General features: G+C 42.8%; 2 protein-coding genes across 9 annotated transcripts; one reads left to right on the top strand and one right to left on the bottom strand.

The window, feature by feature from the left end:
* Positions 1–1,170: 1,170 nt before the first annotated feature.
* On the bottom strand, positions 1,171–25,914 carry IWS1 (interacts with SUPT6H, CTD assembly factor 1). Of its 5 annotated transcripts, none has more exons than XM_031604983.2 (15): positions 25,701–25,914; positions 25,350–25,465; positions 18,995–19,631; positions 18,230–18,422; positions 17,938–17,995; positions 17,483–17,583; positions 16,610–16,760; positions 14,857–14,939; positions 14,478–14,607; positions 13,545–13,662; positions 12,681–12,792; positions 12,421–12,477; positions 12,116–12,227; positions 9,033–9,172; positions 1,171–1,383 (listed from the first exon to the last, which is right to left on the bottom strand). In XM_031604983.2, exons 1-14 carry the CDS (start codon positions 25,732–25,734, stop codon positions 9,047–9,049), a joined length of 2,028 nt encoding a protein of 675 aa, XP_031460843.2. In that variant the 5' UTR covers positions 25,735–25,914; the 3' UTR covers positions 1,171–1,383; positions 9,033–9,046. The 5 variants fall into 5 exon arrangements, with proteins under 5 accessions (XP_031460843.2, XP_031460840.2, XP_090003119.1 ...); XM_031604982.2 differs by lacking the exons at positions 1,171–1,383; positions 9,033–9,172 and adding exons at positions 9,629–9,766; positions 11,358–11,516 and having other exon boundaries at positions 25,701–25,912; XM_031604980.2 differs by lacking the exons at positions 1,171–1,383; positions 9,033–9,172 and adding an exon at positions 9,361–9,766 and having other exon boundaries at positions 25,701–25,911.
* Positions 1,401–8,914, top strand: LOC116236373 (coagulation factor IX-like). 4 transcript variants are annotated; one of them, XM_031604985.2, is made up of 9 exons: positions 1,401–1,776; positions 2,043–2,146; positions 2,508–2,668; positions 3,601–3,625; positions 3,752–3,865; positions 5,011–5,142; positions 5,363–5,853; positions 6,259–6,376; positions 6,905–8,914. In XM_031604985.2, exons 1-9 carry the CDS (start codon positions 1,691–1,693, stop codon positions 7,480–7,482), a joined length of 1,809 nt encoding a protein of 602 aa, XP_031460845.2. In that variant the 5' UTR covers positions 1,401–1,690; the 3' UTR covers positions 7,483–8,914. The 4 variants fall into 4 exon arrangements, with proteins under 4 accessions (XP_031460845.2, XP_090003122.1, XP_090003121.1 ...); XM_090146996.1 differs by having other exon boundaries at positions 1,981–2,146; XM_090146995.1 differs by having other exon boundaries at positions 1,401–1,860; positions 1,981–2,146.

The following is a 25,914-nucleotide window of genomic DNA, read 5'->3' as shown; positions in this document are numbered from 1 at the left end:
TAGATCTCCTCTGTATTTTCTGTTCCTTGCAAACACAGTGACTGATTGTAGCCACTCAGAGTTCCTTGAAAAGTCAGTGGGAACTCTGCTGTGACTTAAGAAAAGAGGTCTGATTGCAAATTCTTGCATGCTCCATTTATTGTCATGTCTGTACGTCTAAGTAGCAAGCTAAGCAAACTCTTTTGTTCATTTCTATTCAGCTTCAGGCTGAATTAGTGTTCCTTTTACTTACTGATATTTTATGTGTGTTTCCATCCCTATCAATACTTCTGTTGATATGCCAGTAAACAAAATAGGGAAGTTGGAATAGTCTAAATGAAGTTGAGTACGATCACAGTTCCTACTTGTTCTTAATCTTGGTGCATGAGTCTGCTCAGTGCAATTGGTCTTACAGAGAAAAGGGGAAACCAACCGTGCTGTAGTGGATGCAGGCTTCCAGCATCTCCTTTGGGATTTGGAGCCCTGTTTGTGATGAGATTCCTAAATGAAAGAACAACCCAATTGTATTAGAATTTGTAGGAAAATTGATATATTGATACCTCTTAGGCCTGTAGACTTGGTCTTGTTGACTTACGAGCTGCTCACATTTACAAAGCGAGCGGAGAAGTTGACTCACGCACACAAGAAACAACAAACAGGCCAACAACAAACAAAGTCTTCGTGTTGGAGGTAAGCTGAAACCAAGGAGTACCTCAGCCACCAGTCTCTGTCTCACTCCTGCTTTTTCTTTGTTTCCCCCTCTCCTTTTTTAATTTGGAATGAATTTAGGGACTGAAAGATGTTGAAGAATTGCACTTCTTTGAGCAGCAGCCTTCCAGACAAAACCTGAACCATAAATACGTGCCTCTGAGAAACCTTGCATTGCTACACAGTGAATTACAAGAACAAAATGGTGCTGTGTTCAAAGCCAGTAAGGCTGGGCTCTGACCAAGGGCAGATCTCCTGATGTCAGTGCACAGCTTTGGTTGTTAGCAGGCAGTGTTTGCCTGCCTGCAGGTGACTGCTGTGCGTCCACCTGCACAGCTTTGCATGTTTCAAAAGATGTTTGCAGAGCAGCTTTGTGTATTTTCCAGGTCACTTATCTTACCAGCTGAAAGAAAACAGGGGGTTCCAGAAATCTCCTCTCTAAAATACCAAATTCTGAAGGAGGTTGCTACAGAGAGGTGACTCTTATCATTGGGGGATGCTTTTAATGATCTTTCATTTCTATACACACGTGTAGGTGTGCAGAAATGTTGCATTTTCTTTGGATTTTGGATTGCGGGTGGGTTTCAGGGAATCCAGAAGGTTGTCTCTCCTCTGTCAATATTTGGCTGGTTAATGATCAACCTCATGACCTCACGGCGCTTCCTGGTGCGCATCCAAATCTCTCTCCTGTCGCCCCTAAAAAATAAAAGAAAAAAAAAAGTGAGTATAAATGCATGTTTCTGTGTAAAAGTGAACGCATTCTGGATCCCGTTTTTTTGGAAGATGACACAGATAGCAAAGAGGTACGTGCTGTCAGAGCCCTGTAAGTTAGTTAGCCTGTGAAGGTAACAGGGAGACGTTTTTAGAGCCAGGCATGTGGTGCATGGTTTCCTAATCGGAGCTTGCAAATGCAGTCTTACTTGACAGAACTCTCCATAGAAGCCACTGTCATTGGAGACCACGGACTGTTGTGGAGCTCAGACCTCACCCACAGCCCTTGGCAATGCAGGAGGGGCTGTGGCTGGGAGTGCTGCTCTGGCTGGGCCTGACCTGTGCCTGCTGCCTCATCTCAGCTCCTCTGTCACTTCTGTGAGCTTTGGATCAGACCCTGTGCTGCTTTCTGGGCTAGGTCCATCGGTGCACATCACCCTGCAAACTGTTGGCATTCCTAAAGTGTGCAGCATTGGCATTACTCGGAGAAACAATGGAAATCGCATCAAAATGAACTCAGTAGCTTGCTCTCTTTCTCTCTTTTCTTGTTCTTACTCCCTTTTGTTGTTGTCTTGTTTGCAGGCTGGCTGCCATTGCTGGCATTGTGGCAGTTCACCCATCTCATTCACCTTTTCCCTCTGAAGGAAAGTTGGAGTTTTCCAAATGCCTGCTGAGATGGAGAGCAGCTCCTCGCTGGTGATGTTCATCCTACTGATGTGCTCCATCAGCAGCAGCTCTCCATATTCAGGTGGGTAATTCTAATTACATTTTCATCCTAATTGACTTAAGAGAATCTCAGCATATTGTCCCGCAGGTTCGAGAAGCACTTCCTGAAATGCACTAGAGGGAAATGAGTACTTGGTTGTGTTTCCATGAGACATCAGCCATTTGTAACTTCCTTCTTAGACCCATGTTCTGCTTTTCCTGTACTGTCTTGTGACACTGAAACCCAAATTTGAATTATGATTTGCAATTATAGCAATATGTTTTCGGGCCTTCAGAAATTCCCCCAGCTTCGATACAAAAGTTGCACTTGTAAAGGTGATCAAATCTTTAATGTAGCAAGAGATTTTAGGGATGAAATTAATGGTTCGATTTTGTTTTTCTAGTGTTCATGGGGAAAGATGCAGCGCATGAGGTGCTGAGGGTCCACAAACGTGCCAACTATTTTCTAGAAGAGATCCGCCCAGGGAACTTGGAGAGAGAATGCAATGAGGAGAAGTGCTCGTTTGAGGAGGCAAAGGAGATCTTCCATTCGCAGGAGAAAACGGTGAAAAAATGAACAGTGAGCTGGAAGGAATTTCCACCAGCAGATCAACCCAACACTAACTTCAATTAACTTACCAATAGGAAATAATATTCTGTCCTTTTCATTCCAGATCCCAATTCCTTAGTTAGCTGTAAAGGTACAAAGCAGGGAAACGTGCAGGGGGAAGCTTGGTTTGGGTGGCAGGTGAACAGGAGGAGGAGTAGATGATGCTCCTGATGAACTTGCTGCATGGGTGCTCTCATTCCAACACCACAGTGCCCTATTCTGGGACTACGTAATCCTCTTGCCTTAACCTGGTTCAGAACAAAGAGCTGCAGTATTTAGCACAAGTTAGAATGGCATTAATTGCTGCTCCATCCCCAGGGGAGCAGTGTGTTTGCTGTGCAGAGCGGCGTTGCCAGCAGCTGGGAGTTGGCAGAAAGGATTTCACGCATTGCAGCTCTCAGCTTTAGGCATCAAATCTGCAGGAATATCCAGAATGCTGTAAGGAACCTGGGCTGCTTTCTAGCCTTAGGTGCCTCTGAGCAGGGTCTTTAAAGAGCTGTGTGCTGGAAAACCAGCTGTACAGCAGCTGCTGTATCCAGCACTTATTTTTGTGAGCACCCCAGCAGCACGATTCTGGCCTTTTCAAAGGGCTCAGCCTTGCTCAGATCAATACAAGGTGGTGGAGGACCTTGTTCCCATAGCACCCAGCTGGGATGCAAGGCTGCAGGCATTCTGCTGGGACCCTTCAAAGCAGGAGTTTGCAGTTTGAGTTTTATCCCAGTTCAATCCAATTGCTGCACTCTGCTCCAGAGTGAGCTGCGTGCTGATAATGAAGAGGATTTTATGGTCCTAATCAAACTCTTGCTTTACATGGAAACAAAAATTTGTTTTCTGATAACCAGTATGGCTACTTAGTGACTGTTTTCTTTCATGATTTCTTCTTGCAGATGGAGTTTTGGTTCAACTACAAAGGTGGGTAGAACAAAAATTTAAAATAATTATTTCTCGTGTTCCTTCTGGGTACAAAGAATTCTGTGGAAATTTAAAACCAAACATCTCTCAGTCCTTGGAATTACACTGTGCTGTGTTTCTTCTTAGGTTTAAATCCATGCACTACAAATCCTTGTAAGAATGGTGGAGTTTGCAAAATAAGACGCTACAGTTACTTTTGCATCTGCCCCCCGAAATTTGGAGGAGACAACTGTGAAAAAGGTGAGTAGAGGAAGACACACATGGACATTCAGTGAAGGAAGGATTAAGGCTGGAATTTGTTCCCTGGACACTTTTCATTGGGGTTGTCGATGCTGACTTCATGCATCTGATACATACCTGGTTGGTTGGTTAAGGTTAACCCATTAGAATGGTGTTTTCCTATGTGACACGCTGGGGCAGTGCCATCATGGAAGGGGAATCGTGTGACACTGCTTGTAGCTGTGTTGTGCACAGGAGGGCAGCACTACCTGTCACACAGCAGCTGCCATTCTGGACTCTTGCACTGATCTGTGCAAGCCCAGCGGAAAGCGTGTGCTCATATCTCCCACTTCCTCTCTTGCTGCCTTGCTTCCTTCCTTCCTTTCTTCCCTCCCTCTCTTCCTTCCTCCTTCACTCTCTCCCATCTTCCCTTCCTCTTTCTGTCCTGCCCTTCAATCTCTTCATCTCTTCCCACCTTAGTTATTCCATCCCTCCCTTTCCTTTCCCCATTCCTTTCCACATTTCATTCCCTCATTCATTCCCCCCCTGCCTTCCCATCCTCCATTCTTTGCTCTCTCCCTAATTCCTTTCCCTCCCTCCCACTCTTTCCACTCCTCCCCCTTCCCTTCACCAGTTCCTCCCCTCTTCTCCTATCCTCCTTTTCTCCCTCCCATCCTTCCATTTCCCTTCCTTCCTTCTTCCCACCCTCCCTCTGTTCCCTGCCTCTTTTCCTGCCCTACGTTCTCCAACGACCACACACTCCTCCCTCAACCCTCTTCCCTCCTTCCCCCCCATCTCCATTCCCTCTCCCTTTATGATTTCCTCCACCCCTCCCTTTACCCTTCTCACCCTGCCTCCCTTTCTTCATCCCGCTCTTCCCTTCACCCTTCCTGCCTTCATCTGTGTCATTTTCCATTTCCTCCCTCACACTCCTCCTTTCCCACTCTTCCCATCACACTTCATCTCTCCCTTCCCCCTTCATCCTCTCCTTCCTCGCTCCCTCCCATCCTATCTTACCCCTCCCTCCCTCCTTTTATCACCTTCCTGCCTGCCTCTCCTTCAGTCCCTAATTCCTTCCCTTTCCTTCCCTTTCCTTGCCTCGCTTACTGCTCTGCAGTACCTCTCTCTCAGGGCCCTGTTTGCAGCACACTGTGCTTCCATTGCAGAGAAGCTGGAGTGCTGGTACAAGAACGGTGGCTGCTGGCAGTACTGCTGGGACAGAGGCTCCTTCCAGGTGCAGTGCTCCTGTGCCAAGGGCTACACCCTGCACGAGGATGGGAAGAAGTGCGTGCAAGCAGGTACTGTGCACCCTGTCCAACCCTACTGGAGTTTGTGCTTGATGTGTGGAAAATGAAACATTTGGATGCCTGTTAGCCTGCCTGTAATCCTGTGTCCCCATAAGGGCAAATGGGGAGCAGGGCAGCAGCAGGGCCAGGAATGAGCCCGTTCCTCCCCCCAGCATCTCCTGACACTGCATCAAGCACCCATTGCTCACAGCCTTTTTCTTTTTCCCCCCAGCCCCGTTTCCATGTGGCCTGATTAGAGCCCGGCGTGCCTTGGAGGAAGCACGGCACGAGGTGGCCACATGGAACAGCACAGCTCATGCAGTTAAACAGGCCACGGTGAAGCAAAGTGCTGCTGGGGAAAAGGAAGCTTTAAAGAATGCATCTGGGCAAAGCACAGCCATGGAGGACGATGATGGGCAGGAAGGTGGGGACCCCAGTCAGCAGCCCACAGAGGAACCGGCCTGTCAGAATGAGACAACAGCAGCTGCCATGCAGGAGGAGATGGTGGAGAAAACTTCTGGGCAGAACCGCAGCAGGCAGAGCACTGGGCAGGACAAGACAGGGGCAGTTCAGCATGTGCCTGGTGGTCTCAATGCAAGTGACAATGCAGATGTTTCAGCCACACCTCAGTGTCCCCAGAGAAACACCAGCACTCCTGCAGAGAACAGTGACTCCAGGATAACTGGAGGAACGTTGTGTCATCGGGGACAGTGCCCCTGGCAGGTAATGAACACACCTGGATGTTTGCTGTACAACCGGGTCCAGCTGGAGAGTTTCAGCAATGGTTACTAAGGTTGGTTGTGTAGGTCGAGAGTAATTCAAGCAAACATCAGGTATTTATTTCTCAAACTGATGCATTTTTGATCCACATTTCACTTGTTGCTGTTTGCACATTTAGCGCTTTCTCAACTACAGCAGCCAGCTCTTCTGCTGTCATGCACAGTTTCTGTCTGCTTGTGGTGCTCAATGGCTGATGGTATTTTTAGTCTCTGCCCACGTGAGATTCTTTTCCTGAGCCTTTCATACAGAGGACCCCAAACTGAAGGCAAATGGCACATTGGGAAACTTCCACTATCCCTCCTTTGTGCCATTTGTCATTACTACCACAGCAGTGCTGTTCTCACACAGGTTTTGATCCGTGACAGCAGAGATATTGGGTTCTGTGGAGGGAGTTTGATCAACAGTCGCTGGGTGATCACAGCTGCTCACTGCCTCGACCTGGTCAGACCTCACCACGTTACCATAGGTGAGTACCATCCCAGGGGGGATCTCATTTTAAATGGCCATATGGCATTGCACAACAGGCTTGGTTTCTCAGAGCTGCCCACCTCTCAGTGCCTGCTAAGATAACAGCACTGATTGCAGTAGCAAACTGGCACCCTCACACCAGGCATGCTGCAGTACAGCCTTGTGCTTGAGACCTCAGGGAAAAGAGCTACAGCAGCAGCAAGCAGAATACAGCCCAGGTATCTGGCACAAAGCAATGCTGCATCTTAATATTTATGTCAGAACCCTGAGTCTTGCCCTTAAAAATAGTTTTGTCAATATTGATGGTGAAATTCCTACATAAGAATCTACTGCTGTAGTTGGTTGGCCCTTAAGGAGCAAACTGGTAAAGTTGAGTTGCAGGATCATGTCTGCACTCCAAGAAGTTATTTCACACAGCTCGCTTTCTTTTGTCAAAGCATTGATACATGACCTTCCTGCTCCCTCACAAAGATACCAAGCAGGCCTGTTACACATGGCTTACCCTTTTAACTTGTCACCACTACAGGTGACTTTGACAAGTACCAGAGAGAACTGAAGGAACAGAAGATAGGCGTGGAGCGGAGCTGGACGCATCCACACTACGATTCCAACAACTACAATGGGGACATTGCCTTGCTGTACTTGAGCAGTGAGGTGGTTTTTAATGAGTACGCCATTCCCATCTGCCTGCCCAGCCCCAACCTGGCAGCCCTGCTGGCCGAGGAAGGACAAGTGGGGATGGTCAGTGGCTGGGGTGCCACTCACAGGTGGGGCTCCACACTGCGCTTCCTGATGCGGGTGCGGCTGCCCATTGTGAGCATGGACACGTGCCAGCAGTCCACAAGGAGACTGGTCACAGACAACATGTTCTGTGCTGGATATGGCACTGAAGCTGCAGATGCCTGCAAGGGTGACAGCGGAGGCCCATTTGCAGTGTCTTACCAAAACACTTGGTTCCTGCTAGGTGTTGTAAGCTGGGGTGATGGCTGTGCCGAAAAGGGAAAATACGGTGTGTACACAAGAGTGTCCAATTACATCCCCTGGATTAAAGAGACTGTTGAAAGTGTGGCAGATTCAGAAAAGTTTTCCATTAACTTTGCTTAAGAGCGACCTTAAAAATAGGGACAACTCTTATTACAGCTGTCTCTGATGCTAAAAGCCAGGTTTGTTGTTAAAGGAATGCATAACTTGTTGAATTGCTAAGGAAATATTACTAAGCAAAAAAATATATGTAATAAAGAACTATTCCTGCAATAACAAAGGTGACAACTGAACTTCTTTCTGAAGATGGCAGTAGAAAGGAGAGCTTGGGTGGCTGTTCTTTTGCTTCTCACCTACGCTCACATCACACAGGGGCTGATCACTCACAAAAGGAAGCACGTGGCAGGCTGTGCTGTCTGTGAAGCAGCATGCTGGTTCAGTGACTGTGGATCAAGGAAGTTTTGTAGTGTGTGCCTGCTGCTTCAAGTACAATTCAATTCACTGAAATACAAATGTTTCGTGATACAAGAAGTTGCTGGGTAGAATCTTGTATTAAAAGATGTACCAGCTGCACTGCTGGGAGAGAAATTATACAAGTGGAGCTACAGAACACAGACCTGTAGGCACAGCACAGAATGAAGGGCCAACTTTTACACCCACTTCCTGAAGGAAAGGAAAAGGTTTTTAATTCTCAAGACTCCTCTCCTCCCTCTTACACATCATTTCTCTCTCCCAGTGTTTGCTGCAAACCAGCATACACACAGGAGCACTTTCCTCTGCTGCAGTTAACGGGTAGTCTTTTTCATCCATCTCCAAAGACATTCTCACTTTCTCACCTTTCCTACAATTCACCAGTAAGCTCCCATAAAAAAAACAAGTCTTACTCATTATTAGCTCTTCTCTTCAGCTTCATGGACCACCAGGGGCCTGTAATTAACAAAACTCTTCAGATAAATACCCCAGTGCCTGACATGTGCAGTACCGTAACTACAATAAAGCTTAGGGGTTGCAGGGAGAGGGCTGAGAAAGCCACCCTAACCCACAGACCTTCAGGACCAAATAGAACCAGGATGTGAATACAGTTCATTGACTTTCTCAGAGCTTCACCTGCCACTATGGCAGTAAGGAATCCAGCCTGTCAATCAATTCTTAATTTGAAAGAAAAATGAACATAAAAACTTTGGAACACTTAGCAGGCATAAAATGACACACACCTGAGCTCAGTTACATAAATAAGATTACTTATTTGCTCTTACAAAGTGGAATTCCTTCAGCAGCGACCAGTGCAAGCATCCTTCACTGTTTGCTTAAAGGTCACATCCTTCCAGGCTAACAAAGGCAGATCTCAAATGCAAGCATCATCTTATATTCTTCTGTTATTACTTCAGCTGACCCTGAGTGCCTTTTGTGTCAGTGCACAGAGACCCCACCTGAAACAAGCCAAGCTCCACCCAGGCAATCTAAGTGCACAGCACACAGTGCCCAGCCACCTGTCAGTCCTCTTCAGCAGCCTCAATAACCTTCACTCCAAAGACTGGCTTTGACTGTAAAACTGATCTATACTATTGTGCTTCACAGGAAAGCCCTTCAGGTGCAGCTGCCTGATCTCCAGCAGCAGTCACCAGTGAAGGCTGTGCTCATGGCACAACAGATCAATAACAGCATCACCTCACCTGCTGCAAGCACTTCAGCTGGAAGCTGCTGGGTTTTCAATAGTTGGCCTCTGCTGGTCCTCTCCTGAGCTCTGCACCACACATTCGTGACAAATGAAGTCCTTCAAGTGGAAGATGGTCAGTATTTCTGTTGTGCGGATCTCCAAAGACAGGAAAACTGATTAATATTTGAAAAGCACTGAACACATACAAAATGGAAAACAAGAAACAAATTGCAGTTATCAGCTTCTCCACACACCAGGTGCACATTTTTTCTTCACATCTCACATATTCACTCTCTCCTTCATACTCCACGTATACATCATCCTGAGCAAATAACAGACAGCCCCCCAAAAAACAGAAGATGTTTTATTGTCTAAAGTGTTGCAATACAACAAACGTGTGATCTGTACAAAGGACACAATAGAGCAAGTTTAAATACAATCAGGAGAAAGAAGTCCCCAAATTCACAGTCCTTGGACATTATCTTATACCAGAACCTGAACCAACAATTTAAAGGTCAACTAAAAAACCCAAACGAGTTGTTAAAAAACGTTAAGGTCTCCAAAGAGTCTATGGGTGCATTGTCTTACAGCAGAGATCACAGGGTATTCTGTGAAGGGTCACAATGGCATCTTATTGCCCTCAATGCTGATTTTCACCGCATGGGCCGATCTGCTTTTTTTCCTGATATCTGTGAATTTCCGCATCTGTTTGTCCAGTCGACTCACCCCTTTCTTAGAGGTCCCCTGGAACTTAAAAAACAAAACTAATAATTACCACTGAAAAAAAGCAGACGTCCCATAGGCTCAAGAAAAGCAACGCATGCAAGGTTAAACCTGCAAGTGGGATCTGAAGGAGTCCCTGGTGTGGGGAGGGGCGTGCAGCTCTGCCCTCAGCTCCCCCCACGTGGAGATACAGTTCCCCCAGTGTACCATCCCATGTATGGCAGTGATCACACACATGTCACAGAGGAAAGCTCTCCCACTGCAGAGGTTAGCAGACACACGAGATGTTCACACACTGGCAGAACATACAGTTTGGAATAGCTTTTGTCTGGAGTGTAGTGACAAATATATTGCACAATGCCATACGTACACAGGCTTCCTGTGGAAGGTTTTAGATGTAACTACACTTGACTGAGCTGACACATCAATTCCAAACTGTGATTTATTTTGAAATTAATTCATTAGTACTTAAAAAGCGTGAGATTATTGGAAAAAAAGGAGGTGAGGTTGGAAGTGAAAAAAATGCCTAAGAAAAGCTGATCACATCAGTTACTAGAAGCTACTGCATTTCATCTCTGTGTTTTAACTGCAGCTGAAGAACGGAGACAACACAGCAGTTATTTCACACAGATGAGAAATGCCACTGAAGACAAAGGACATTCCAGTCCACAACCTAGATGCAATTTCCCCTTTAATTGGACAGCAGAAACAGTGATGGAAATTTCACACCTTTTATGTTTGGGAAAAAGTAACATCTGGAATATGCAACTTAGCACCTGACTAAAGCAGCTATTGGGAATTGAGCCTCTTGTTCCATCGCTACGGAACACTCATTTAAAACGAACTCTATTTAGTCACAGAATTCACTGAAATTCTAATCTGGAATTTCACTGATTTTCAAAGGAGATATCTATGTATATGCTTTGGGTTTGAGTTTTGTTTTTCATCGTTGTTTTACGTGAATAAATACGAAGTTTAAACTCAACATCTATCATCTGTGCTTGCCTCACATCACTGTTCCTTTGTAACACCTCTGCTCACAGAACCTGAATGCAGAGTTAGCACTGCCAAAACAATTCTCATGTTGATGCACGTCAGTGATTGATCTCCCTCCATCCACACTCATGGCAGGGAGTCTTCTCCTGTTCCTGACAACCACCCCCTGAATCTCACTTCTGTCAACGATTGTGGAAAAGAGTTGTTGCAAACATCTTGTTTTGTCTCAGCAAAACACCAAAGTCCTACACTGAGAGCTAAGAATTTCTGTGCATCTGTCCAGGCAAACCTGGAGAACTCAAGTAAGAACAAGTTTCAAGTGCCAGACTTGCTGGTATGCCAAGCACCAGAAGCCACAGGTGCAGAGCCTTCCGAACACAGGGATTCTCATGTAAAACTCATCATTTGGGTACCATGAAAGTAACAGGCGCAGGAAACATGGTAGACGTTACGTGCTACAGACTTTTTCCTGTACAAATTACAGTTTAGGCCACAGTGCGGACATCAGAGAATACAAGGAGAGTTTTCCAAGTTTAATTGGGGTGTACACACTCCTTTCCTGTATGTGCAATCTGCCAACAGCTGAAGCACATGCACTGTTCACACCTCCCTTGAGGGATACCTCTCAAACTTGGGGAAGGCAGTGTCATGGCTACAGGGGCATCCTGTTGCCTTCAATGCTGAACTTGATGGCCCGATGCACTTTGCTGAGTCGTTTCTGTTCAGCAAACCGTCTCTTGTGTTTTTCCAAGCGACTAATACCTCTCTTAATAGTCCCGGGCTAGAAACAATATCTCAATTAATGCAAAGAAGGAAAGATAACAGCAGAAAGATTACAATAGTTATTACCTCTTCCATTTACATCGGTTCTACCACGTATTCTAAATTAAAACCATACCAAGTAGATGGAAGAATCAAATTAAACAAGGCAAAGGCCTCTACTGAAGCTGTTAATGGCTGCCAAAACCTTGATGTTTTCCCAAACCAAAATATTATCAGACAACTATGAAACAAAAACTGGGGGAGAGAGAGAAAATATCAGTGGCATACTTATTGAACTGCTGCTTATTTCAACATGTTCTGAAAATAAGAGGCCTGTAATCAAACTCCCACATTAGAGAGAAGCTCTAGAACAGATAATGTGAAAATCTCTTTCTGTTAAGAGAAGCAATGATACCCGTGCAAAGAATTTGATGGGCTTATCTGAAAACAAACTTGTTTTCTACTCCTATTAGAAAAGGGGCATAAAAAGAATCACTATGCTGTTCAGTATCTACAGCAATAAGGTGATAAATCCCCAGGGCTTATTCACAGATAGCTTAGGTACAGAGTCACCTCACTAAAAGAGGCCCCAACAACACCCCACACCACAGCACTTACCCTGGAGGACTCCATCTCCACGTTCCACTTTGGCCTAACCACGTAGTCCTTGTTGGAAGGCATTGGCACCCTTGCACGGGCACAGAAACCTGGGTCTCCAGGTCTAAGAGCTCTGAAGAAAGAAAAGTTCCTGTTAGATACAGCAGTCTCTAACAGAAAGAACTATGGTTGATACAGATCAGGTAATTCTAAAACAGAGTATTATCATTGATTTTTAAAGCCTCAAAACAAACCATGTACTGTTAGTACTTGAGAAATACCTTTTTCTAGTTCAAATAAAAATCAATAAGAAAACTTCAACTCACTTTTCCTCTCCTGTTAACACTTTCTCCAGATCCCTGCGGGGAGTCTGACCACCAGAACTGCAAAAAAAATAAATCTTTATTAAGTATTCATATACAGACAAATATGGTAACTTCAAAGGACAATCAAGGACAGTAAGAGGAAAAAAACTGAGGTCAGAAATAACTGTTTTTTTTATTCCCTAATACTTGCACACAGTTTTTCTTTATGGGAGTCCTAGAAAGAAAAATAACACATTCACATTTCTGTCTGCTATTCCTACCTGCTTAACCTCCTCCGCTGAGGCATCTGTTCCAAATCTCTCTGTTCTCTCTCTTCTCTTGTCATGCCTTTGTAGTTTGAGGTAAGACCAAAGATGGGTCGAGACCATTCATCTAGTAAATAAATAGATAAATAAGTTAAACTAATTTATTATCAGTGTTTATTATTCACAAACCATTCCTTACAAGGTTCATATATACATCTCTTCAAATGAGCAGCTGATCCATGAACTCTTTGTTTTTCAAAGAAATCCCAGAGTTGCAGACAGAAAGAAAAAGATTTCACCCATGAAGTCTCTTTCTGCTCACTTTTCAGTGCATTGTTTGTTTGGGTTTTTTTTTGGACTCTCTCAGCTCTAGCAACACTTAGTGACAGACACTCCTGCATGGCACAGTGAGTGTTACTTTAGAAATAAGAAAAATATATGCAGAAGAGCAGAAAAAAGGTTTTAAATCAGCTTGTAGACATTCAAGATGGAACACACCACACAAGATTACAGCTGTTTAAGTACTGGATTTTTAGACAGCCGTCCAAGATCTCACTGAATTTCAGAGAAAAAGCAGTTTTCTGACAGCACCTTCCATCCTCAGTAACTTGTAGGAGGAGATGCAGCCAACTTGCCAAGGAAGAATTTGGGCAAAATAAAAGCTATCCTCTAATTTTAAAGCAAAACAGAGAGAAACAGGGAAAAGTGCATGCAGATGGGAACCTAACTGTTCATTTAGAGCCCTGCAAACAAAGCAATGAGACCAAGGAGAATCTTACATTGCAGAGCGACTTCTACTATAGAAAATAACAACATGCAAAAGACAGACTGATAGAAATTAGAGAAACCTCACTGAAGAGAGATGAAAGATTTACATACTGATCAGCTTCCCTGCCATATCCTTGTTAGGTCTTGACTCTTTGGGGTGCTTGTAAAGGTACATCACAGCTCGTCCAATTCCACTGTGCTTTAGGGTCTCCTGACTCACGCTTGGCAGCTACAAGAGAAAGGAAAAGACAGAAAAAGGCAAAAAAATTCTGTTTGAACATTAACAGTGCCACTGAATTTTGCAGAAAACAAAATTCTGTTAAGTATTTATCCCAAATGCTCTTGTGCTTATATTACTCAAAATCAGAGCCACTGTCTTCCTAAACAAGCATTTTGTAAGGATTCAAGTTTACGTGGCAAATGCATTCCAGTATAACTTAACTCAGTCAGAACTTGTGCAGATTCTTAAATAAGGACAATTTCTAAACACTCAAACAAATAGTGATGCTGCAAGAGAAATCTAACTTCTGCCTCACTATCGAGGCTATGCCATACTCTACTTATGAATGCAGCAAAGACAAGCTAAAGTGAACCATCACAATACATAAGCCACTGCCAATGAGGGAAGATAAGTGACTAAGTGGTCCAGATTCCAGAATCTAGAAATGCCATAGCATGGGAACTCCCTAACAGAGAATAGGGAATTTAACAAGTGTAGTTTGTGAGAGGCTCTCAGAAACATCTCCTGGCCTGCTACTCAGCACAGCTTTTTGCTTTATTGTGAACACGAGCAAAATCTTCCTAACAGTTAAGTGTCTACAATTCCATACCCACATTTTGTTCAGCTAGACAGCATACCTACAACATAAGGAACACTTGTTAAAATGATGCAACATTTAAACCAAACATCTAATTTGTGGTTTGCTTCCTCCTGCACCTTAGCACGTGACCCACCAGCAGCGTTACAGCAGTCAGCACAACACATTTCCCCAAAGCATGACCGTAAACCCACGGATCAAATACAGTTACAAGTCAGTTTAAAACCTCTTGCAGGATCTTCAGAAGCTCCTCTCGTATCTTTAGTGCTGGCAGACTTCGGTCTGGGAGAGGAGAAAGCCACTCCTTGATGGCAGACATGACACCACTATCGATGAATGTTTCTTTCAGGTCCTGCCTAAGAAGTTTAAAGAACAGAGAATTCACAGCCTTGCCGGATCCCAAGACATAACGGTCCTTCAAGTGCAACAGTATATTGGAATTTAACAGGTAAAACTAGGTGTAATTTCAGTTCTGAGGGCACCTATCTCCAGCATTTACCCAAAATGTTTCCCTGCATACTCAGTACAACTGTAATGTCACCCTATGAAATCCAGCCAATTCCACTTGCTCCTCAAGATAATAAGCAGTTCCAAGACAGACTCACTTTTTAAGATGCATAACTACAGTTGGTAGCAAAGTTAATTTCTTCAGTGCAGGTTTCTTTTGTGTATTCAGCTGTCGATCCTCCTGGAGAGAGTTGAAGAATTACAAGATAATCAAAACAAGAAATCAGCAATTCTCATCCATTACAGCATTTACAGGAAAAGAGCTAGTGGACAACTGGAGAAGTGCACCTTTGGCAGGATGACACTGACTTTATACCCTATGCCACTCCTTCCTACAGCTCCAAAACACATCTTATATCATGATTTCTTAAATAAATAAACAAACAAAATCCCCTCCTTAATCAACATTTTCATCAGAGTATCGCATTAGGAGATTCTGCCAAGAATTACATGCTTTTCTACTTCATGATTCAAGTCTATCGTAATAGACTGGAGTTCTGCAGGGTCCTCCATGCAATGTACATGTAGCTTACCTAGAAACTCAGACAGTAAACTCACATCTGAACAATAAAAACCAACTAATCAAACAGTAAGAAGTGAAAACACATGCATTCATTTCACTGATGAATGTAACTGTATAGTGCAGATGCTTAGGGTAAAGTGTGGTGTAATTAACATAAAAGTACACAATTGTGCACCATGTGCTGGAACAAACAGTGTCAGTTTCACTTAGTAGGTGACTATACTCCAAGGTCATTATTTCAATATCTATTCAGTACTTGAGATCAAAAATCAAAAAGACCATTATGATCAACAGCTCTGTGTCCTGATGTGTTAATAGCTTTCCACTTGCACTTAATTCATTGAAGCCCCTTCCTACACAGAGGTTTTGTTTTTTTTTTTAATTACAAGGAGCAAGTCTCTTCTAATACCTCCCACTCCTCTGCTCCAGAACAGCCTGACAGGCACACAATAAACAACTCAATTGGAGCTCCGTTCTTCTCTCCAATACTTCACTACTTCATTTAGAACCTCTGACCATAGAATGGCCTGGGTTGAAAAGGTCCTCAATGCTCATCTGGTTCCAACCCCCTGCTATGTGCAGGGTCGCCAACCACCAGACCAGGCTGCCCAGAGCCACATCCAGCCTGGCTCTGAATGCCCATCATCTTGTCCAAGACCAGAAGTCACAGCTGCCTCCCAGACCACCATCTTACTTTCCCCTCCCTCCCCAAAACACACTGAGAAAGATTTCTCTTTCTAAAATTGTCCCCAATTGCTTTTAATAAGTTCCACCTAACAGTTAACTTGACTGCTACTCCAACAATATTACAAAGACAAAAGACAAGATCCTGCAGACCTTGCACACAACCAACCAACATATTCAACACAAGCCCCTGAAAGAGGAAGTCTGCCAAACCAAAATTTCCCCTAATTCTATGTTTCTACTATAATTTAATACATCACTCTCATTTAAGCACTTTAGAAAAGGTTTCTTCTGCAGAACAAACAATTAAGCTCTATATGCTTAATAGAAACTGTATAATGAAATATAATTCCTTTCTCAGTGTTTGATGCACATTTTATAAAACACGTGTTCATCTCTTTCCATAGTGCAACTGATCTCCAATTATAAAAGTGTAACACATTTACTAAACATAATCTTTAACATAATTTATCTAAGTTTCAACAGAAAGAAAATATCGAATTCAGACCAGCAAAATAGTCATCAGCTGTTTAGATATGCACAGCACACAGATTACTACTTCTGAGTACCAGACAAACCCCTCTATTTCACTGAACAAAAAATAGAAATTAATTTTAAGTCTCTCTGGTACCCAGAAGACTCACCTCTGCAGCTTCATTCATCTTCACAATCATAGCACTGACCACATCATCTGCATCACTAATGAAAGTCCCACCATCACGGTTTCGTCGACGCTTGCCACTCATACTCTTCTTTCGTTGCAGCATCATGTCAAAATCTGACATGAAGTCCATACTGAAATGCAAGGAGAGAGTCTGCTCATAGAATAGAGTTTAACTCACTGTCCTTGTAGAGAATAATTTTGTATTTCTCTAGCACCACCTTTCCAAAGGTCTTCCAGAACTCTACTAGAATTCTGTCTCAGCGTCCGTGTAAGATATTGAATGTCTTCAGTACACTAACAGGGAAATCAAAGGGCTTCAGTGGTTCTGAGGTGTGTTCAGAAGTCTGAAAGACCTTACTGAAGCAGCTACAGACATCCAGGGTACAAGTGCTAAAGCTGTCACTGAAGCTGTCCAAGATTTAGCTTTCCTGTACCTGCAATACATTCCTCTGACACTACTGGAGGAGACAAGGACAGAAGAGAGTGAGGTCAAATCACACCTTATCCCTCATGAGGAAAGAAACAGAATTGTGACTCCAATGCTACTACAAGCAGCCTAGTATTGAACTGCTAGAAGTACAGGTAGATGTTTGCCTCATTAGTTATTTTAAGTTTTGCTGGGAACTCCAAAATGCTCTACCTGTGCTGCTGCTCCAGTTATCTGCTATGGATTGCCAAGTGACCCAACTGAACAGGCACAGAGAACCTTATGTCACAGTCAATGAGAATGTGTTTTCTGCTGAGACACTGCCCTCCCCTTGCCTGTCTGCTGCATGAAGTCAAGCCAGTTTATGGAGAGGCTCTTCTGCAAAATTTTGTGTTTGCTATTAAAGTATGTAACACATCAACTTACTGCTTCCCTCTTTTGACGTTATCATCAGAGTCGGACTCATCTGCTGTCTCCTTCATCTCTGCATCACCCTTCTCTTCTTCCAAGTCTTCCTGGTTAAAGCCCTGACAATAAAGACAGTGCAAGTCAGTGCAGGAATTAAGACTGAGCATCAGTTCAGGTGCCTGACTTTTACATTCTCAAAGTTTCTTCCAAATCCTCTTCAAACTTATCTGGAAGAGGAACAAAAAAATCAATAATTTCACCTACAGCTTTCGCACCAATGACTCTCAATAGCAGAGTAGTGAAAATTATTCAACTCAAGAGTCTACCTCATAAAGTCCAGGAGATAAAAAGACTCCCCTTCTGAGAAAGAGTATCCTTCAACAGGAATGCAAACCCCAACAGGCATTCTGGGAAGAGCTTCATATGAAGATTATACTGTCAACTAAATACCAAACTTCCACAATAACACTTACTGTAAATTCCTCTTCTTCTTCATCACCAGATTCTCCAAATATATCTGCAATCAGGTTCCTGGGAAGATAACAGCAACATTTATCTGTTTATAGAGCAGCAGTGAGAACACATTTTCTGTGACATTTCTAACGTGACTGAATACAGATCCACCCCTTTCATTTTGCCACACTGACCTTCCTCCTTGCAATACCAATAAAGGTAGATTCTGGCTGGTACTTTTGCATCTTCCTATTCACCATCAGTGTCACTCCCTGCAACCCTGAAGGAATTCATATTCCCAGAAGCACTTACTCTTGTTCATTTCCAGATTCACTGTCACTGCCAAACAGATCTTTCTCTTCCTTTTTCTTCCCAGTATCCTCTTTTCTTTCTTCCTCTTCTTCACTATCTGATACCATGTTTTTCTTCCTTTTGTCAGATTTCTCTGAAGCAGCATCACTATCTGATTCTTCAACATCAGAAAGGATTCGTACTTTTTTTGCAGCTGCCAATGGAAAGAAGCTTTACTAACTGCCCTGGTAACCAAAGTGACAACAGGTGTGCTCCAACAGCTGTTCTCTCTCAAATTCAATTTGAACAGGAGGGAAGCCAATTAGCATTCCTACACTAAAACAACTGCCCTTCGGAAAAAGAAAACACGTTCATTCTGAAATTTGTTTTATCCAGTCAGTAACTGAATAAAACTCCATCTATCCATATGAACTTTCACTTTCAAAACTCTCACTCTTAGTATATTTAAAACAAAATAGAGGGAAAACATGACCAGAGAAACAACAGAAAATCAAGAAATAACTGTAACAGAACCAATCAATATGACAACAGATTCCAGTATAAAGCAAGATCATAGATGTAGAATAGTCTTTTACTTCTGTTAAACCTACTTATTACTCCAAAGCACTGGGTACATATTCACACAGAAATGCACTTAGAACAATCCCCTCCCCAAAAGTAGCGCTCTAAGAACAAAACTACTTTATGGTTTTGCATTTATCCTAGATACTAATTATATCACTACTGCTGGTCAAATCACATTATTGTCACATTAAAGTTTCTTACGTGCTTTCTCATTCTCATCCTCACTGTCAGAGAGGATAGCTGTTTTCCTCTTCACTGTCTTCTCCTCCTCCTTCTCATCATCATCACTGTCTGATATTTTTCGTCTCTGAGGACCTTCTTCTTCACTGTCAGAACCCTGAAATCCTTCCCTCGCTTGTTCATTATCTGAATGGTGAGAATCATTCTGCACCTCCTCCTTCCTGTCCTCCCCATCGCTATCATCAGACTCTATTTCTGGTTTGTGTCTGGCAACACCCTCACTCTCCGAGTCGCTGCCCAGCTGTTTGTGGAGCTCCTCACTCTCTGAGTCGCTGGCCGGCTGCTTCCGTGACTCCTCATTTTCAAAGTCACTACTGTGATTCCTGGGAGGTTCTCCATTTTCAGAGTCACTCGCCTGATGATTTAAGGCATCTTCGTTTTCAGAGTCACTTAAGTGCTGGTTTGGACGGTCCTCGGTATCAGAGTCACTGTCTTTCCCTCCCTGAGCTGCTTCATTGTCTGAATCGCTCACATTGTGATTTGGAGGCTCCTCGTTATCTGAGTCACTGTCTTTTTGCCTCGGTGCATCTTCATTCTCAGAGTCTGTCATATGAGGCTCTCCCATTTGCCCATCATCTTCTCCATCACTGTGTTCGTTCTGGAAAATAAACCAACAAGATCTCAGACAACAAAGCAAAAAACCAAGGAACAAAAAGCATTCCCAACTTATGCTTGTCCTTCCTCCCCTTTGACTGCCCAACCTACTACAGACTCAAATACTTTCTCTATAGAAAGGACTGCTAGACAAACTGTGTCAAAAAGCTATCAAATACCACAGATCAAGGAAAATCTTCAGAGACCAATGGAACTGTGCCCATCCTGCTGCTCAAATCTATTCAGGAAATAGTAACAGAAAAAAAAACCTCAAATTAAGATGTTCAAGAAAGGTCCATCTCCCTCAAGGGAGAATACTTAAAGGCTTCCATTTAAAGAGCCCAAACTTCAGAATGGATTAGCCCAACTACCCTCAAAATAATTGACCTCCTATACTGGTCATTTTCTTAAGATGCCAAATAAACTTTTCTGTATACATTTTACTGAAACTGCACATGCACTGTTTTCTGAATGAAGCTCAAGAGAGCTTGTCCTCTTTCAACATTTAAAAACATGTCAAGATCAGAAGTCCATTAAAAAAAGACAAAGCTTTACTCAGACCAGTTAGAATATTATTGACAAGCTCTGTGTCTCGACCTATAACAACATAAGAACAGTTTCAACACTTCTGTCTCTTAAGCTTACAGCCCTGTGCCTACTCAGGTATCTATTTGTAAACACATCAACATTCTTAAACCTGTAGTAGAACACAATCTTTTATGTCTTCTACCCAGCAGCAACAGCCATTTTGGGAAAATTTATCACAAGACACCTGCCTACATCAGTGCAGACAACACAATGTTGTTTTATCTTCACAAAATCTAAGTTCCGCGTTTGCCTGAGAAAACAGACTCTGTTGAATTCCCATTCCTTAGTTCAGCATGCCTACATGGTCACTGTCACCACAACATTTTCAGCCAGAAAGGAGACTGGAAAGGAATGGCTTTTCTACGTGTTTCTCTGCTTCACAGAGAGACTTTCTAGGGTGATTCTGCCTTCTCAGCTGCAGACTCCTTCCATTAGCATCTCCACAAACTGAGTATTTCATGGAATGGCAGATAATCACACATCTCTATATCCTAAAGCTTCCAAATCTTGTTACCAATGTACTTTCATTGGGAGAACACATTTTTCTACTTTTCTTTTTCATTCTACAGTCATTCTTCTCCCACACTCAGAGCCATACACAGCAGGTATATCTATCCTACAGTTACAACAAACAGTTATTACTCTTTATAACATATGGATAAGAAGGAATTTTAAATAAAGCAGAACTTCAATCACTTTTAGGAATTACTCCCAACAGATTTATATAAACTGTTCAGGACAATAATTCTTAAAATGTTGGATCTTATGCATTTATTCCCTTGGCTAGCACTTGATACAACATGACTGAAATATAACTAAAAGAAAGTTACCATACAATGGGGAAAAAAAAAGGACCACATAAATTTACAACCATCACTTTTCAAATATAACTTCACTATTTCCATGTTCCTTAATACCATAACATGAGCACTTTCCTCTCTGGCAGCCTTCTCAATCACACTGCTGGTACTGTTCTGCAGTTCTCATTCCTCCTCACAGACAGGAAACGTGTTTCAGTTAAAAAACTGAATCAGGAGTTTTAAATAGAAAGATTAAATATCTACAGATTTGAGGGTGCACAACTGAGGAAGACCACACACCCAGATCACTGTTTGCTACAGGATTTTATTTTCTGTTCTTCAAAATATTAATTTGACTGCCCTGAACAGGTATACGATGCATTTTCTCTCACTGTATTGCTTAAGATAAAAGAAAGCTTCAGCTGCTTAAAACAGCATTATAGATTGGATCATTGAGAGACACTGAAATGCAGCTGTGCATTTAAGTTGACTTAAACTTTGTTTGACTCAACAGTGCTTTGCCTGATTTTCTCCTGATTCCAGATGTCTGATATTGAACAGGTGCTAACAATTATGACAGCCATAATAAAACATTTTGTTAAACATCACCACAGAACACAAGAGAAATAGAACTGTTTAAACTATCAGGCTCATCACCTTCCATGCTGTAAGATTAAAAAGTCTTTACTACATGTTAAATAGAACTGAAAAAGCAACTTGAATCCATAGTGATTCTTTATTACTCAAGATTTCTATGAGCAAAAGCACGGCTGCAGGCTATACAGCCACCTATTCAGAATACATGACTAAGCTACAAAGAACTTCCTACACAAAACACTTGTGACTCCAATTAGACAGCAGCATTACTTTACAACATACTGAATCTCTCATCTGTTACTGCAAACAGCCAGTCACACTTGAGAAGGAAGGTGCTTGGGGAAGGAGAGCATCCATGCATCTTAATTAGCTCCCACTGTGACTACATGGTGCTCTGCACCACAAATCCCAGTGATAATTACAGCTTCTGAATCCACTGTGATATTGTCACCTACAACAAAACAGCTTAAGAGACAGCTTGGGAAGCAGCAGATAATACATACAACCCTCCAGAGGTTGGGCACAGCACCTGCTGCTCTGATCCCAAATCAGCAAAACAACCAAAGCCAACTCAAAGAGCACCATTATGTCAGCCCAGGGAAGCCCTGCAGGGATGTGACAGCTACTGCCTCATCTCAGCACTACCTTACAGTGAGTGAACATCCTCTAAAGCACAGCTGAGACAGCTGACTCGCTCAGAAGCGAGGCACAACAAGCAGGCCCTGTCCGCAACCATCGGCGCAAGGTCAGTCAAACACAATTCAAACATCTCTGAATGCTTGGAAATGTATTCCATACAAAAAGCAAGAGGAACTACACAAGATGACAAACTTCGTTGAGGAGAGACCAGCACTCTCCTACCTCCCTGACACACCTCCCCCGCTTCCCTTAAAAAACAGTTCATCTCTAAAAAGATATGTTCCAATAAATCAATGATGTAATTTAGAGTCTTCTGTTTTTATTTGTCCAATTACTGGACTAAAAGAATAGAAATCCTCAGAAACAAGTAGGTCTCAGGTAAGTGCTACCACATTTTTCTCTAATTCCTTTGCTTTCTTTTCTTCCTCCTCTTTATCTATAAACTTTTAAATTGAGATGTCCTTAATATTTTTAACTGACAATTCCATAACATGAGGCTTTAGTACAGTATAAAATACAGAATACATCAAAATCAAATTTACAGTGTTATCCTTCTACATGAAAATTTCATCTTGAAAGTAGGTTTTTGGATCAACATGCAGCCACTTTTAAGACTTACTACTTTGATAATTCATTAAGATGAACAAAATTGACCCATCCCCTACAATCTCATGAATGGCAGTTGATAAAACTAAGGCACACATAACCATCATAGGCAGTTCAGGAAGCTTGTTTTCAGTAAGATATTTGTGTGTTTAAGAGTCACAGTCAAACCATAACTTAAACCATGAAGACAGCAGCAACTTGCTTAGAGCGTACAATCTAAGTCACTGAAGATTTCCATATGAACCTGACTTGTACAAACACTGTAAACATGATTTAATATTCATTACTGTACTAAAACTATGTGCCATCTGATTCCATTTGACCGAAACAGAATCAGTAAGGACATCAAAGAGAGCATTTATAGATAAAGTGGAGCTGGGGGAAGGAAAGCCAGAAAAGAATTGTGGAAAAGAAAAACCCACATACCTGAGACCTACTTAAGTAATTCCTCAGGATCCCCCTTTTCTTTAAAGTTAAGAACCTGTAAAAAAAGTTGGAAATTTTAAAACTTCAGTTCTTTGTATCTGAGCTCTGAATTCGAGACGAAATAGGAATTAAATAGACTTAACTGATTGGGCTGTATCAAAGGTATTATTACCTTTGAATGTCATTCCTCCCACATACTCCTAAGATGAAAAAAATAACAGGATGAGAGAAAATTTAGGATAAATAGAATAATAAATTACTGAAAGCTACTCTCCTTTCAGAGACAGCAGCTCCACACTGTCAGCCAAGTTGCATTTGGAGTTTGATGTAGGAGAGCATTAAATTACTAGGAATGGAAGACTAAAAGAAAACACCTAAGAATCATTTTTTTATGATTTTAGCCAAACCAAGCCAAGCACTAAAGCCTGGAGGTTCATATTTACTACCAGATAAAGATTTTTTTTTAGTGCTATTAGGCTATTTTCATTTGTTTATTTTTAAGTTTTTTATTTTGCCTACAGAGGAAGATTAACAGCTATCACAGGAGCAAAGTCCTTACAATGCTGGAGGTACATGCAGAGAACCAATCAGCAACTACAACAGGTCACGCTGAAGATGTAAATGGTCAAATCTTTGTTTCTTTAGGGCAGATTTTCAGTTACTTGATAACAGCAAACAAAATTAAAATTCAACAGGAGCACAGAAGAACAACTGATCAAGTTTTCAAACACTGAAGATAAAGCTTAATATAACTGTAGCAGCATCACAGCTCTCCATGCTCTCGTTATGATTCTTCCCCACTAAAACAGAAGTACAAAATTCCTATCAAAGACAATTATTTCTGTCATGCATAAAATCATATTTCTTCCCCACATGGAAATCCCAGCTGTGTCAATGGCAGCTGCTGACTGACAGCAAATCCCCTGCAGTCCAATTTCTCTTGCTGCAAATATCAGTATCTCTAGAAACAAATCCAAATGTGCTTAACACTCAAAGAAGTGAGAGCTTTCCTTCTGCACTCATACCAAATTTTCACATCCTATCTCTGATGGAAACACAAATTCAGTAAAGGAATGAGGATTGCAAGTTACCCCACAGCAGAGTTGAGCTTTTGAAACATCAATCTGTTAGAAAACACCATACCATGCATTTTAAGCAATTTCTTTAAATGGATGCCAAGGCCAATGGATGTCAAAGTCAGTCTGATCTTCATGCAACATGCAATGCAATTTGCAAAGCAGAGTGAAATGGCTTTGATTTTAATTTTGAAGAGCTCTCCGTAACAGAACTCTGATGGCAGAAGTTGGGATTTCCCAGGCCAAAATCCTCCCAGCAAGGCCAAGAAAAACCTGATGTCATTCTATCATCTCAAGACACCAGAAATTCCTCAAGATTAACCCTAGAATCATCCCAGATGCAGGAGATACTTTTTTATCAGAATTTCTTTAAAACCCCAGGAGTCAAACCATGAGTAATAACACCTCTCCTCCAAATACAACCCTGCATCACAACACCAGCACCTTTTCAAGGGGCCAAGCTTCCAAAGCACAGAGCTCTTCAGAAGAAGAATAAGAGCCATCTTTTCACACAGGGAGAGTTATTCCTTTGTGAACGACAAAGTGAAAAGCGTATCACAGAGCAAACAGACTTCAGAGGCAAGGCTCACATCCAAAAGGAAAGATGGAAGATGAGAAAGCATTTATTCTTTGGTAAGGAAACCTATACCTCCATGACGCATGGTTTTAAGTTACTACGTCAAATTGAAAGCAAAATTCCAAATCCTTCAACCCTCTGCTCAAAGTTTAAAATCCAGGAAGTTTATCTTAATGCAACTGAGTGCCCGTGTTACACTTTTTTTGAGTGCAAACTGCTGTTACAACAACTAAAGACTCAACAGTCAAGAGATGAGATGAAAGAAGACATTCATTTCTACAAGTAAAGCTTTGCCACGCAGAGCCCTTTCAGATCAAATGAATAAACACTGAAGACTCAATTATCGATGCAATACATCTTTAAATGGAAAATCAGTTAACAACACAGCCATCTACACGAAGCACTAACAGTACCTCTGAACGGTGCCCTACACTCCCATTCTCAGATCCAGAATGCTGCTCATTTCCTTCATCTTCAACGTCAGATCCCGAATCTCTTTCGTCCTGCACCGGAGTAGCTCCACCGTCATCTACTCACGGGAAAAACAAGGGAAAATTCGGTGACATTTCCCAACATGCACCGGGCACTGAAGGCTCTGGGGGGCCCAGCAGCCGGGCCGGGGCACAGCCATGAGGTCACGTAGGGACACAGCCCGCACTGACTGCCTGGGGCACAGAGAGCCACAAACCTCCCCCGTTCCTCCCTCCCTCCCTCCTTCCTTCCCTCCCTCCCTCAGGGCCCCAGCGTCCCTCCCGCGCCGCTACCTGACTGGTCCCCGCTGTAGTACTCGGTCTCCATGGCGGGCCTCCGGCCCCGCCGAGACCCGGGGTCTGGCGGCGGGGCGAAGCCCTCAGCGCGGCGCTCAGCGCTGAGACCCACCGCCTACGAACACCTCCACCGCCCGGCTGTACAGGCCCAAAATGGCGCCTCCCCTCAGAACGGCCGCCGGTCACCCATGCGCATGCGCGAGTAGCATCC

The sequence above is a fragment of the Phasianus colchicus genome, chromosome 10 (genome assembly GCF_987193195.1).
Source record: "Phasianus colchicus chromosome 10, bPhaCol1.hap1.1, whole genome shotgun sequence".
Classification (NCBI taxonomy): Eukaryota; Metazoa; Chordata; class Aves; order Galliformes; family Phasianidae; genus Phasianus; species Phasianus colchicus.
This window is presented reverse-complemented; position numbering and strand designations above follow the sequence as displayed.

Excerpts from the sequence above, each read along its gene's own strand:
- IWS1 (XM_031604980.2), bottom strand. The coding sequence starts at position 25,734 with ATGGAGACCGAGTACTACAGCGGGGACCAGTCAG. Across the intron at positions 13,663-14,477 it reads TTCTGAAGATCCTGCAAGAG|CTGCCAAGCGTGAGTCAGGA; the intron begins GTTTTAAACTGA and ends TTTCTCTTGTAG. Across the intron at positions 12,228-12,420 it reads GTGTTAACAGGAGAGGAAAA|AGCTCTTAGACCTGGAGACC; the intron begins GTGAGTTGAAGT and ends TTCTTTCTTCAG.
- LOC116236373 (XM_031604985.2), top strand. The coding sequence starts at position 1,691 with ATGCAGGAGGGGCTGTGGCTGGGAGTGCTGCTCTGGCTGGGCCTGACC. Across the intron at positions 3,866-5,010 it reads AGGAGACAACTGTGAAAAAG|AGAAGCTGGAGTGCTGGTAC; the intron begins GTGAGTAGAGGA and ends CTTCCATTGCAG. Across the intron at positions 5,854-6,258 it reads GGGGACAGTGCCCCTGGCAG|GTTTTGATCCGTGACAGCAG; the intron begins GTAATGAACACA and ends GTTCTCACACAG.